The sequence below is a fragment of the Dromiciops gliroides genome, chromosome 3, assembly GCF_019393635.1.
Source record: "Dromiciops gliroides isolate mDroGli1 chromosome 3, mDroGli1.pri, whole genome shotgun sequence".
Classification (NCBI taxonomy): domain Eukaryota; kingdom Metazoa; phylum Chordata; class Mammalia; order Microbiotheria; family Microbiotheriidae; genus Dromiciops; species Dromiciops gliroides.
Genome location: NC_057863.1, coordinates 378,171,933 through 378,185,095, shown reverse-complemented (window position 1 = coordinate 378,185,095; position 13,163 = coordinate 378,171,933). Strand labels below are relative to the sequence as shown.

Here is a 13,163-nt window from a genome sequence, read left to right as displayed (position 1 = left end):
ACTCTGAGCAAATCACTTAAGCTCTCTCTGCTTCAATTTCCTCACCTGTCTAACGGAGATGATAGCACTTACTCAAAGTTGGGAGGATCAATAGACATAATGTCTATAAATGTTCGCTTCACAAACTTTAATTGTAATGTGAGCTCCATTTTTTTGTCTTGTTCCAGAAGTGGTGCAACTGTCCAGTATCAGTTTCCCAACTTTCCCTTTCCAAAGAACCACTAGTAAGAAGGAATTAGATATGAGAGGAGAGGGACAATGACAGCCTGCAATTTAAAAGGCTAGAAGCTATAGTGGCTACCTCAGCTACTTCTTTGTTTTGCCAGAGCCTGACAAACCAGAATGTACACCCAATGGCATGACAAGCTACCACCTGAGAAATGTCCCAGAACTTTCAGAAAGTCACCAAATAGAGTCCTGAATTTTGAGACTAGTGTACTGCACAGGGACACCTTTGATCAGTCAATCCAAGGACATAAACCACAGACCATCTTTAGCCTATTCACATTGGGCTCAAATCTCTCCAGGTCCTATGTCCTTGTTTGGTAGTAAATGTAATGTTCCTATTACGTTATAATAAATTGATAATTTATCTTTCAGTTAATTAAGTGTTTAGAGAACTAAGCTGATGAATCTTAGGGGCTATAATATCCAAATAGACCAGTAAGCTTCATTATATCCTACAAGAAGAGACTACATCCTTACTTCTAATCAGCTGTCATACATATTCCTCTTTTTTTTTTTTTTGCGGGGCAATGGGGGTTAAGTGACTTGCCCAGGGTCACACGGCTAGTAAGTGTCAAGTGTCTGAGGTCATATTTGAACTCAGGAGCTCCTAAATCCAGGGCCGGTGTTTTATCCACTGTGCCACCTAGCTGCCCTCATATTCCTCTTTGATCTAAAAGGGAACTGGATCAGAGACTGTGAACAGATGAGCATAAATACAAATGGAACAAGTCAGAGCATTTCTTCTAATGGTGGATCAATAGCATCATCTCCCTATATTAAAAGCTCACATAAGTCACTCACCAAGTCTTAAACATCCAATATGCAAATGTCCCCTACATGTAGGTCGCAGTTAAATATTCCTACCCTTCCCTCTGATCACCCCCAGGGAGCTTCCCTGTCCTGACTCTAATATGTCAAAAAAAAAAAGAAAGTTATAAATTTGAGATATAATTACTGTTGACCTCTTAGTAGCTCCATAAAACTTCATCAACTTCCTGATTTCTCTCCAATTAAACCAACTTTTCCTAAAGCACCAATCCTAAAAGGCTATTTCATATTCAAATGTATTGTTTTTATACTTTATTTACTAATAATATGACTATATAATTTTAAACCATTTTCACTGCAAGCACACAGTATCACAGAATCACAAAATTGGATGGAGTCACAGAAATCACCTGGCCCACCTGTAACTGACTTTGTCATTCATTCTTGCTTTGTTTCTACTAACCACATCATTGTTTGGCCTTCATTCTGGAAGGTGATGGCTTGACTTACAAGTGAATTGGATTTAAGTGAGACAGAGCTGTTCAAAAACTCACAGTGTCACTCTCTCCTCCAGAGTTATCTGGGTCCAGGGGCAAGAAAAAGATCAGGAAGATCCAAGATGGCCCAGGATGTAGTGGGAGACCTTGGCCTTTTTAAGCTAAGGTCTTTCCCAAGAGTCAGTTTATCTGAAGCAACACCCATTCAGTATTTAAACCTATTTAAGAAATGGGGGGGGGGGTCTCTTTTACCTACTCAAAAGAAAAACCTATCTGGGAGAGGAAGAACAGAAACAATTGCTATTTACCCTCACTCTGAGTCACAAACAATGACCAACTGAGGCTGGGAGCAGTTAAAGGACTTATGAGTGTCTGAGGTAAGATTCAAACTTGGGTCTTTCTGATTCCAAATCTAATGTCCTATCTACTGTACCCACATAACTTTCTTCTTATCAGTAAGTCATACCTTGCTGCTGATGTCATATTTCTGAAGAGGCCATACAAAATGCAGCTACTCTATGGGCCACTGATACAATTTATGCTTTAGTTTGGGATTAAATAGGCTTTAGAGGAAATCTGACTAGCTCTTCTAATGCTCTTTTCATAGGAACAGGCATCCCAAATCCTAGGCAATTGGCAACAAATAAAAGTTACAGTCAACCATTTCCTAAGCTGGAGATTGCTTCTATATAGTATTATTGCAGTGAGTTAAGTCTCCTATGAGTGGCCTCTGCTCTCTTATTTACTTCCTGTGTAACCCTGAGTAAATAATTTAACCTCTAGGGGCTTTAGTTTCTTTGTTTATAAAATGAATCTGTTGGACTAGATGATCTCTGAGATTTTTTTTCTAACTCTAAATCCTACAAGACCATTGCTATTGGGTATCTTTGTTCAAACACCTGAGCCTAATCTACTTAGAGGTCAAGGTCTTCCAGCCTAGTTCCTCACATCTATTCTTTTTCTGATCCTTTTTCCCCATCCAGGCCTAACTGCTTTCTCCTCATTTCTCAAGCAATATGCCTTTTTTCTAACCTGAACCTCTATTGAACTAAAATGCTTTTCTCTTTTTATAACTGTCCTGTGTGTCCCACTCAGACACCTGGGTTCTCTTTTAATCTTTCTATTTTCTAGACCTAAAGTAATTTGGGGTTCCCTAGAGATATTTTGGAGAGGAACTCTAGGGACATCTCTGATTTATTCATCAACTATTTGCAGATAAACATGAGTCATCAGTCTGATTACTCCAAGGATATTTAAGGTAGATTAAAAAGAAAGATGATTCATTAGAGTTTGTAAATGCAATTATGATGATTCCTCAGGATCATAGGTTGTTAGAGATGAAAAGGACCTTGGTGACCCCATTCAATCCCCTCATTTTTCAGGCAGAGACACTAAAGACCAGAGCAGGAAAAATGACTTGTCCAAGGTCACACAGGTAATATGTACCAGAGGTTCTATCTGACTCTGGTCTTCTGACTCTAAACCTGTGCCTGTTCCACTACAAAGGCTATGTATTAATAATAACCACGGGGGGCAGCTACGGTGGCGCAGATGGATAGAACACCGGCCCTGGAGTCAGGAGTACCTGAGTTCAAATCCGGCCTCAGACACTTAACACTTACTAGCTGTGTGACCCTGGGCAAGTCACTTAACCCCAATTGCCTCACTAAAAAATAATAATAATAATAACCACGGCCTCTTTTTTTCTTTGCAATTCCTTTGCATTTGTTAAGTTTTTACTAGGCTCAAGGAAAGATGTAATATGGTATAGTGGATAACGGGCCAGCCTCAGAGTTAGCAAGATTTCTAACACATATTGACTATGTGACTGTAGGCAAGTTACCTAACCTGGTAGTGTCCTCCAGCCAATACTTGTAGGACTAGAGGTTGCTGATTTGCTTTGGTTAAGGGAATTAGCTAAAGGATGCTTTCTATGAGATGAACTCACAAGACCCCAACCCCAAACCCACACCTAGAGGGGAAAAATCATTCAAAATAGTATAGAGTTTAATTCCTAAGACTTCATCACAATGTTATAAGCATGCTACAATGTCTAATTCAAAAGACTATATCATTTATTATTTAGCACTTTACTAAGTGGTCTGCATGGACTATTTGAGATACATGTTTTGAATAGTCCCAATATAGTGGGGATAAGTGGGAGCGAATGAGCATTTTATATTATTCCTGATAAGTGCCAGGCACTGTGCTAAGTGCTTTACAATATTATTTCATCTGATTCTCACAATAACCCTGGGAGGTAGCTGTTGTTATCATTGCCATTTTATAATTGAGGAAACTGAGGCATACAGGAATTAAATTATTTGACTAGGGTAACATAGCTAGTATTTGAGGCTGTATTTGAATTCAGATCCTCCTGAATTCAGGCCCAGAGCTCTATCCACTATGTCACCTGTTTAATGAGACATTGACTTGCTAAAGAGGACAAGAAAGAAAAACATTTTTTTCCACATAAGATACAGGGGAAAGAGCACTCACTCTGGAGTCAGAAGACCTGGATTAAATCCCACATCTAATGCTTACTATCTGTATGATTATGGGTAATCACTTAATCCTCCAGGGTTCCAGTTTCCTCATGATAAAATGAGGGACATTACCTAGATGGCCTCTGATGTCCCTTCCAACTCCAGATCTATGGTCCTATGGTTTCATGATACAGTATATCTCATATGCAAGCTGCTGTAACAAGGCCATGTTGTAATTATATATGTATTCTATCTTTTCCCCCTGTGATCTGGAGATCTGGATTTTGGCTATGATGTTCCTTGGAGTTTTTATTTGCATATTTCTTTCAGGGAGTGATTGAAGGATTCTTTCTCTTTCCACTTTGCCCTCTGTTATTAAGAGAACTAGGTAGCTTTCTTTTAAGATTTCTTGAAATATGCCTAGGCTCTTCTCTTTTTGAACATAGTATTCAGATAATCCAATGATTCTTCAATTTTTTTTTCTCCTTAATCTGTTTTTCATATCATTTCTTTTTGCTATGATATACCTTATGTTTTCTTCTATTTTTGTCAGCTTTTGGATTTGTTTTAATATTTCTTATGCATCATGGAATCATTAGATTCTGTTTGGCCCATTTGAATTTTCAGGGAGTTGTTTGAACAAGTGTTTATACCCCTTGTGCCGAGCTGTCAATTGTCTTTCCACTTCTTTCCTACATAGATTTAATTTCTTTCCAGATATTTTCCTCAAGTGCTCTTCTATTTATAACTACTTTTGTCAACTCTTCTAGTTAAAAGCTTGCTTCATCTCTTCCAGTAATTCTCATTAAGTTTGTGCCCAACTTGTATTTTACTCTGAAGCATTTGCTTGTAGATGTTTTGAGGCATTCTCTTCTGCATTTCTGTTGTGAGCATTCCTTCCAACACAATAGCTCATAAGGGTGGGATTCTTTTATTTTTTCCCATTCTTCCATCCTACTTTCTGACTTCAGACTCTGATATTAGGGCAAGGCTCTGAGGTATAGAGGAAGGATCTAGGCTGATCCTATTAATGCTCCTTGGGGTCTATTGAGTATGTGTTTATTCCAGGGTCTCAAGGACAGGCTTGGGACATACAAGATTTAGTGCTACCAAATGGTCTGATTTAGGGCAAATCTGATTGCTGACCCCCTGGTTTGGGTTCTGAAAGTTCTAAGCTGGGTTTAGGTCTTAGTATACTTGGACTGTTGCTATATTTAGGCAGTTGGAAAGCTCTGTTGGCTCAGAGCAGCACAAACTGAACCTGAGATGTGGGATAGAGTAAGGCAAAAAGCTGCAATTCACCCTATCCCAGTTTGCAGTACATTGGTATGGGTCTGGGACCCCCTCTGGCTCTTGTGCATAGTCTCTCCCTGGGCACTGGAACTGCTCTGTATGTGACATGTTCCAGAGCCAACTTGTCTCTAGTGTCCTTGTTTGTGTCTTTATGCTGACCCTGGCCAGACAAAGGACTCACTATCACTTTTTCTGGTTTTCCCCTCAGGATTTTATCTAGTGAATTTTTTAGGTCTGTCTGGAGGAGTTTGTTGGATAAGAGCTCACTGCACTGCTAATTTTTAGGCATCTTTGCTCTGCCCCTCCACATTATACATGCTAACTAAACTCTGTGCAAGAATGTGAAACCCTGATATAGCATGACTGATATGTCACTCATTTACTAATTTTTTTATCAAAATTATAATCAGCAAAACAATCTGGTACTGGCTAAGAAATAAAGAGGTGGATCAGTGGAATAGCATAGGTACAAATTACAATATAGTAAATGACTATAGTAATCTAGTATGTGATAAACCCAAAGATCCAAGCTTTGAGAACAAAAACTCATTATTTGACAAAAACTGCTGGGAAAACTGGAAAACAGTATGGCAAAAACTAGGTATAGACCAACATCTCACACCAAATACTAAAATGAGGTCAAAATAAAGGGTGAAACCATAAACAAATTAAGAGAGCATGGAATAGTTTATCTGTCAGATTTATGTACAGAGGGAGAATTTAGAACCAAAGAAGATATAGAAAGCAATACAAAATGTAAAATAGATCATTTTGATTATATAAAATTAAAAAGCTTTTTTACAAACAAAACAAATGTAACCAAGATTATGACAGAAGCAGGAAAATGGGAAAGAATTTTTGAAATAAATATCTCTGATAAAGGCTTCATTTCTCAAATTTATAGAAAACTGAGTCAAATTTGTAAAAATACAGGTCATTCCCCAGTTGATAAATGGGCAAAGGATAGGAACAGGCAATTTTCAGACAAAGAAATCAAAGCTATTTATAGTCATGTGAACAAATGTTCTAGATCACTATTGATTCGAGAAATGCAAATTAAAATAACTCTAAGGTATCACCTCATACCCGTCAGAGTGGCAAATATAACAACAAAGGAAAATATTGGATGTTGGAGGGAATATGGGAATACTGGGATACTAATCCACTTTTGGTGGAGTTGTAAAAAGATCCAACCATTCTGGAAAGCAATTCAGAACTATGCCCAAAGAGCTATAGAACTGTGCATACCCTTTGATCCAGCAATACCACTGCTAGGTTTATATACCAAAGACATCCCCCAAAAGAGAAAAAGACCTATTTGTACAAAAATATTTCTAGTAGCTCATTTTGTGGTGGCTAAGAATTGGAAATCAAAGGAATGTCCATCAATTGGGGAATGGCTAAACAAGCTGTGGTACATGATGGTGAGAGAATATTATTGTGCTATAAGAAATGACAAACAGGACAAATTCAGAAAGGCCTGGAAAGATTTATATGAACTGATGTATAGAACCAAGAATAATGAATAGAACCAAGAGAACATTGTGCATGGTGACAGCAATATTATATGATGAAGAACTGTGAATGACTTAAGTATTCTCAGCAATCCCAAAAAACTAATAATGAAGCATAGTACCTACCTCTAAAGAAAGAACTGACATTGAGTAAACACAGAATGTTCACTTTCTTTCATTTTTTTCTTTTATTCAAGTTTTCTTATACAAAATGACCAACATGGCAATGTTTTACATAATTGCACATGTATAACCTATATCAGATTGCTTACCACCTCAGGGAGGGGGGAGGAAGAAGGAAGGAGGGATAAAATGTAGATCTCAAAATTTTAAATAAAGGGGTATTTACTGAGGGAAAAATAATCTTTTTATCATTGTTCCTATGGAACTAACTGATGTTTATAACATTGTTTTCACAAAACATTAGATTCCTCCATTAGACTGTAAGAGTTACTTGGTTTTTGCTTTCCTGTGTATCCCTTGTGCTTAGCACAGTGCCTTACACATAGGTGAAATTTTATAAATTCTAGTTAACTGAATAACTAATGGAACATCAAGTTTTTTGGACCCAATTAATGATATAAGGCAGGGCAGACCTATAGCTCCAATATCCATTGACCTTTTTAGGAATTTTTTGGAAATTCAAACATTTTGCCTAGTAAATCCCTGTAAATGATATTCTCTCTTGAGAACTACATCATTTCCTGAAATGGTTTGAATTTGCCATTGATACTGTTTGTTTATCTGCTTACAATAAAATAAGCAGAATAGCCTACGCAATAAGGTTCTTTCTTTGCACCAAGCAGGTTCAGAGACTTATCTATAGCTGTGGAGCTGCCCCAGCAACTAAGGGAAAAAACAACAATTCTACTATTATTTTTTAGCTATCAGTTGATGTGGGTCAAACTACTCTGATTCTACCTCTAAAGTAGTATGCCCCATAATCCCCTTAGTTCTCATGCAAGGTATTCTCATTTCTGTAGCTGACATGTTGAAAAAGCAGAGATGGAGTAGGGAGAGAGGCTTCTCTGGGAACTGACAGAACCCCCCCGCCCCATAAGACCCATGGAAGAAAGCAGGGAGAATTCTGCTCATACCTAAGCTATGAAATAACATCTCTTTCCTTTATTGAGTTTATGAGATCAAATCTCTTTAACCTTCAAAACTTATGATTTCTGAATATGTATTTGATGGATTATTTTGCTCATATAAATCAATCTTAACTATAAATTGGTTTTATCCTAATCTTCTCTTTTGTATTTCTTCAACATGAGAATCTTATTCACAAGAAACATGAACTTATCGATGAATGTGTCCCTTAGGTCAAGAGGAAGCTTTCTAATTCCTTGAATTTAGTTATTTAGTCCATTACTGTATTCAGAATCCAAGAATGATCATTTCCCCAGAGTGATACACTAAAGGCAAATATAAACTCGGCTGATATTTTGCTGCTGGCCAATCTAAAATAATCTCTTTTGTGTTGCTTGCTTCCTTCAAGGCTGCAGAACAGCTGAACTGCTCCTTGTTTGTACACCCCTGGGACATGCAGATGGATGGACGGATGGCCAAGTACTGGCTTCCCTGGCTCGTGGGTTTGTATTGGTTTTGAAGGCTAGGAATGTAGCAACAGCTCACATTTTCCTGATCATCAGTGAAAACATGTGATATCAAATTTAAATACTTAATGGAAATATGAAATAAAGCCAAGGACCCAGATTCCTCTATTAGGTCCAACTAGTGGCTCTTGCATTGTTTTATAAACCTAATAATAGCTTCCAATCAGTCAATCAAAGCACATTTACTAAGTGTTTTACTGGGTGCCAGGAATAGTTCTAGGCACAGAAGATACAAAGAAATAATAAAATAAAACAATACCTTACCCTCAAGAACTACATTCTGTCAGGATGACATGTACTTATACAGATTTTAACAAAATGTATACAAGGTATTTTGGAGTGGAAAGGTACTTGAAGCTGTGAGGATCAGGAAAGGCTTTATATAGAAGGAAGAGCTTGAGCTGAGTCTTAAAGGAGACTAATAGATACTAACAGGTGGAAGTGAGGGTGAAGTCCATTCCAGTAATCTTAGAGCTTCTATTCTTAAAACTGAGATCCTCAATGTTACAACCAAATAGCCAAATTTCAGTGGGCTGATTATCCACTCTAGAGTAAATTACACAGACCCCTGCTTCTTTTCCTCCCCACATGTTCAGCCATATCACTTCTTGCTATGACTCTACCAGAGTCCACAGAAAGAAAGGGAAATAATTCCCATTGGACTTATTTGGTTACTTATTATCATCCCTGGTAATAAAAGGGTAAAGGTTGAAACTCATGGCTGTCAACAAGTCTTAATGTATATACATACAGTTTCCAAACACTTCCAGGGATAGAAACTATATAATTTCCCTCACAATACTAAAGGTGACCAGAAATCTCTCCCCTGTCTCACTGCCTTCTTATAAAAGGGCTGAAATTCTTCTGAGGGCTGTAGAGCAGCCTGCATTTTTAAAAATATTAGATGATGGGGGCAGCTAGGTGGCAGAGTGGATAGAGCACCTGCCCTGGAGTCAGGAGGACCTGAGTTCAAATCCGGCCTCAGACACTTGATACTTACTAGCTGTGTGACCTTGGGCACACACTTAACCTTCACTTAACCTTCATTGCCTAACCCCCCCAAAAAAATTCAAAAAATTAGATGATGAAGCTTTTTCTCACCACCACCCCATCCCCGAGAATTATACCCCTTGTGACCTGACAACATCAGAAATGTGCCTGTTCAATTCAGTGGAGTTGACCTCTTCTGAAGGTCTTCTTAACAAGTTTGGTAATGTCCATCTAAGAAAAAGGAAGTTAATCAGTGCATTTGGTGTAGAACAAGTACAGCAAGAATCCTAAGAACTTTGTAGATTTATATTAATCTACACTGGTTAGCCTTGATCTTATCCCTTGGGCAGACAGGACAGGGGGAAAGACAGAAAAGGGAAGAAGGTTAACTAAATACTATTATCGCCATTTTAGAGATGGGGCAAACTTAAGTCAACTTGCCATTCATGTTTATGAATCATCAAAGGACCCAGAAACTGAAATGAAGTCTTTTTGACTACAGTACTAGCTTAAAACCCCTAAACAACCACAATGTAAAAATTTTAAAATAGTAAGTTTACATTATGGTCCAAGTAATAGCCTTTTTAAGATCTGTATTTATCAAATCATGGGAGCTTTAAACTTAAGAAATTACTGGAGCGAAGAACAGAAAAAACTATAACTGCTCAGCAATAGCTTTAATTCAATCTAACAAGCTCTGCATATTGCTACTTTGCTTGTTATTTTCAGGCATGCCAGCAGAAACCACCACAGCCATTTGTTCCATGATTATGGGAGGAGTCTTTAAGAAGTTTCCTAAACTTAAAGTGTGCTTTGCACATGGAGGTAAGAGCTTGGAGGGCATCATTTGCTAAATAATTGTATTCATAGAATTTAGAGCAAGAAGGTAGTCAGTGGCTCAGTGGACAGAGCACTGGGCCTCAAGTCAAGAAGAGCTAATTCAAATCCAGCCTCAGACACTTCCTAGCTGTGTAACCTTGAGTAAGTCACTTAACCTCTATATGCTTCAGCTTCCTCAATTGTAAAATGGCAACAAGAGCACCTACCTCACAGGATTGTTGTTAGGAGTGAAAAAGATAATGTTGTTGTTGTTGTTGTTGTTGTTTTTAAAGCCACCTATGACAGTACTTGACACATAGTAGGTACTATATGAATGTTTATTCCTTTACTTCCTCTTTGTGAGAAAATAATTATTAATCATGGATTTCTTGGGGGACGCAGAGATCAGTCTTTTCTCCCCCACCAGAAAGTCCTTTTCTCCTGTCGGGAACAAACTCAAGGGAACAAAAGAAATGGAGATTGATTCTTTTGTCTAGCTCAGTGATAGATAATGGACTTTGCCTTGGGCAACTTGAGTGAGGGTCTTTCCCTGATGTCATTCATCTGTAGAGTTCATTTTACTTTAGACCACCTTCAAGTCATGTCAATCAATGGAATTGAATGATGCTACCCAATTAGTTTTGATCAATATATAATGACCCACCTCTATCAAAAGAGGATAAAAATTCTTGGGAAAGGCCATGAACTCTCTCTCTCTCTCTCTCTCTCTCTCTCTCTCTCTCTCTCTTGACTCCAGCTCTTGGCTTGGCCCTCCCTCTTAGGACAACTGGCCTGAGACCATGAGAAATGTTTTCTATCACTTTAAGGTCACTGAACTTAAATGGCAATGCCAGTCTGGCCCAAGTAGCACAGAACAGCAACAGTAGAACCAGAGTTACATTTCATTAGCACCATGGAGAGAGCACACTATAGATTTAGTTCTGTAATTGGGAGAAAGAAAACATAATCTCAGCCCTGGAGGAGCTTATAGTTCAGTGCAAAAGACAAAATCCAATACATGGCATGATTCTCCTGCTAGAGAATTGGAAATTGGCTTCCTATTGGAATAAATTCAAAATCCAAAGCCTACACTTCAAGGTCTTTCATCAGATGAATCCTCCTTATACATTTAAAGACACAACAAAATTCTAGAGCTTTATAAAACCTCAGATGGTCAAATCCAACCTTCTAATTTTTTTTCAGATAAAGAAAATAGATCCCAGAGAAGTTAGGTGATTCCTCCTACATCTATACATCTCTCAACTATCTGTTGAGACTACAGAGTAGGATTCAATTCTCTTGAATCCTGGTCCAGTGCTACTTTGCTTCTTTTCTTGTTATTCCGCCAACAAGGCTCCTCTATGTGGAGGTTAATAATAGTAACTCATTTACATGGAGCTTTAAGGTTTAAACAGCCTTTCTTCACTAGTGCATGAGGTAGGTGGTACAAATATTGATTCAACTTGCAGATAAGGAAGCTGAGACTCAGGTTTTGTGTTTATGTAAGGTCACACAGTGTGTCAGCATCAGGGGTTAGGAAGCAAAACCAAGTATCTTGATTTCAGGTCTTATGCTCTTTCCACTAAACAATGCTACTCCTGTTTGTTTTCCTTGTAACCTGTTCATTTCCAGTTCCACCTCTAATATTACCTTGTGCCCTTGGGCAACTCATTAAATCTCCCTGGGCCTCAGTTTCCACATCTGTAAAGTGAGGAATTTGGACTAGATCATCCCTTCCAGCTCTATATCTATGACCTTATGATCTTTCCTCACACTTTATGATTGCAACCCTGAACAGGTAACTTAAGTTCTCTGGGACTTACTTGCCTCATTTATAAAATGGGCATAAGAAATACCATATCTGCCCAAAGACAGGTGGTTGAACCAAAGGATCTCTTGAGATCCCTTCTAGCTCTAAGATAAATGACAGTAAAAATCAGCTAACATTCATTCCCTTCAGCTCTTCTGTGAATAGAACAGAAGATTGGTCAGGTTAAATGACCCTCTCAAGCCATAACTTTTCTTGTAGCTGATCTGATCCACCATATCCACCACTCTATATAATTGATCATGGACAGAACTATATAATGCTTTGTAGTACTCGATGTTATTGTTTGTGCTAATGGGAAAGCAAAACCAAGAAATGAAAACTCGAGTTGGGTGCACAATTGGGCAGTCCGTCTTCCTTCCTCCAATTCTGCTTCCTTCACCATGTACAGCTTTATGTGAAATATGTGAGTTTCAGGTTCAAAAAAATCAACTTCATGAGTTCAAGATGGAGAAGACAATGCTAGACTGAAATTTTCTGGGGGGAAAAACCCAGAAAATTTAGTTCAGAAAATTCAATGAGTCAGTGTGAGGTAGTAGCTAAAAAAGCAAATGCAATCTTAGTAGGCTTGAAAGGCAGGGCTCTCAGGAATAAGGAGGTGATAGTCCTGTATTCTGTACTGGTAAGACGACAAGTGGAGTGGAGTGTTCACTTGTGGCTGCTATCATTTAGGAAAGGCACTGATAAGCTAGAGAATGGCCAAAAAAGAGCAGTCAGCACAGCAAGACCTTTGAATCCATGTGATCTGAGGATTAGTTGAAGGACTGGGTATTTTTATCCTGGAATAAAGTAAAGACTTGGAGGGTAAATGATAATTATCCCAAGTATAAGAAGGGCTGTCATGTAGAAGCAGAAGACTCATTCTGTTTGGACCCAGAGGTCAAAACCAGGAACAATGATTGGGAGTTGCATAGAAACCAATTTAGGTTTAATGTCAGGAAATTTTTCCTAATTACTAGAGTGAACCATAAGGGAAATGGGTTGTTTTGAGAAGTAGTTCCCCTTCATCAGAACTCTTGGAGCAGAGGCTAGTTTTCACCACTTACTTAGTATATTGTTGTGGGAATTCATTTTGAGTCTAGGTTAGACTAGATGGCTGCTGACATCCCTCCAAGCTCTGAAAA

The 13,163-nt window shown here is 38.2% G+C and overlaps 1 protein-coding gene across 2 annotated transcripts in view; it reads left to right on the top strand.

The window, feature by feature from the left end:
- Positions 1–13,163, top strand: part of ACMSD (aminocarboxymuconate semialdehyde decarboxylase) — a 90,580-nt gene that overhangs the window by 37,112 nt on the left and 40,305 nt on the right. For both annotated transcript variants that reach the window (XM_043990547.1, XM_043990549.1), the window contains 2 exons: positions 8,285–8,378; positions 10,122–10,217. In XM_043990547.1, coding sequence (XP_043846482.1) covers positions 8,285–8,378; positions 10,122–10,217 — 190 coding nt within the window. The remainder of the gene's footprint in view (positions 1–8,284; positions 8,379–10,121; positions 10,218–13,163) is intronic.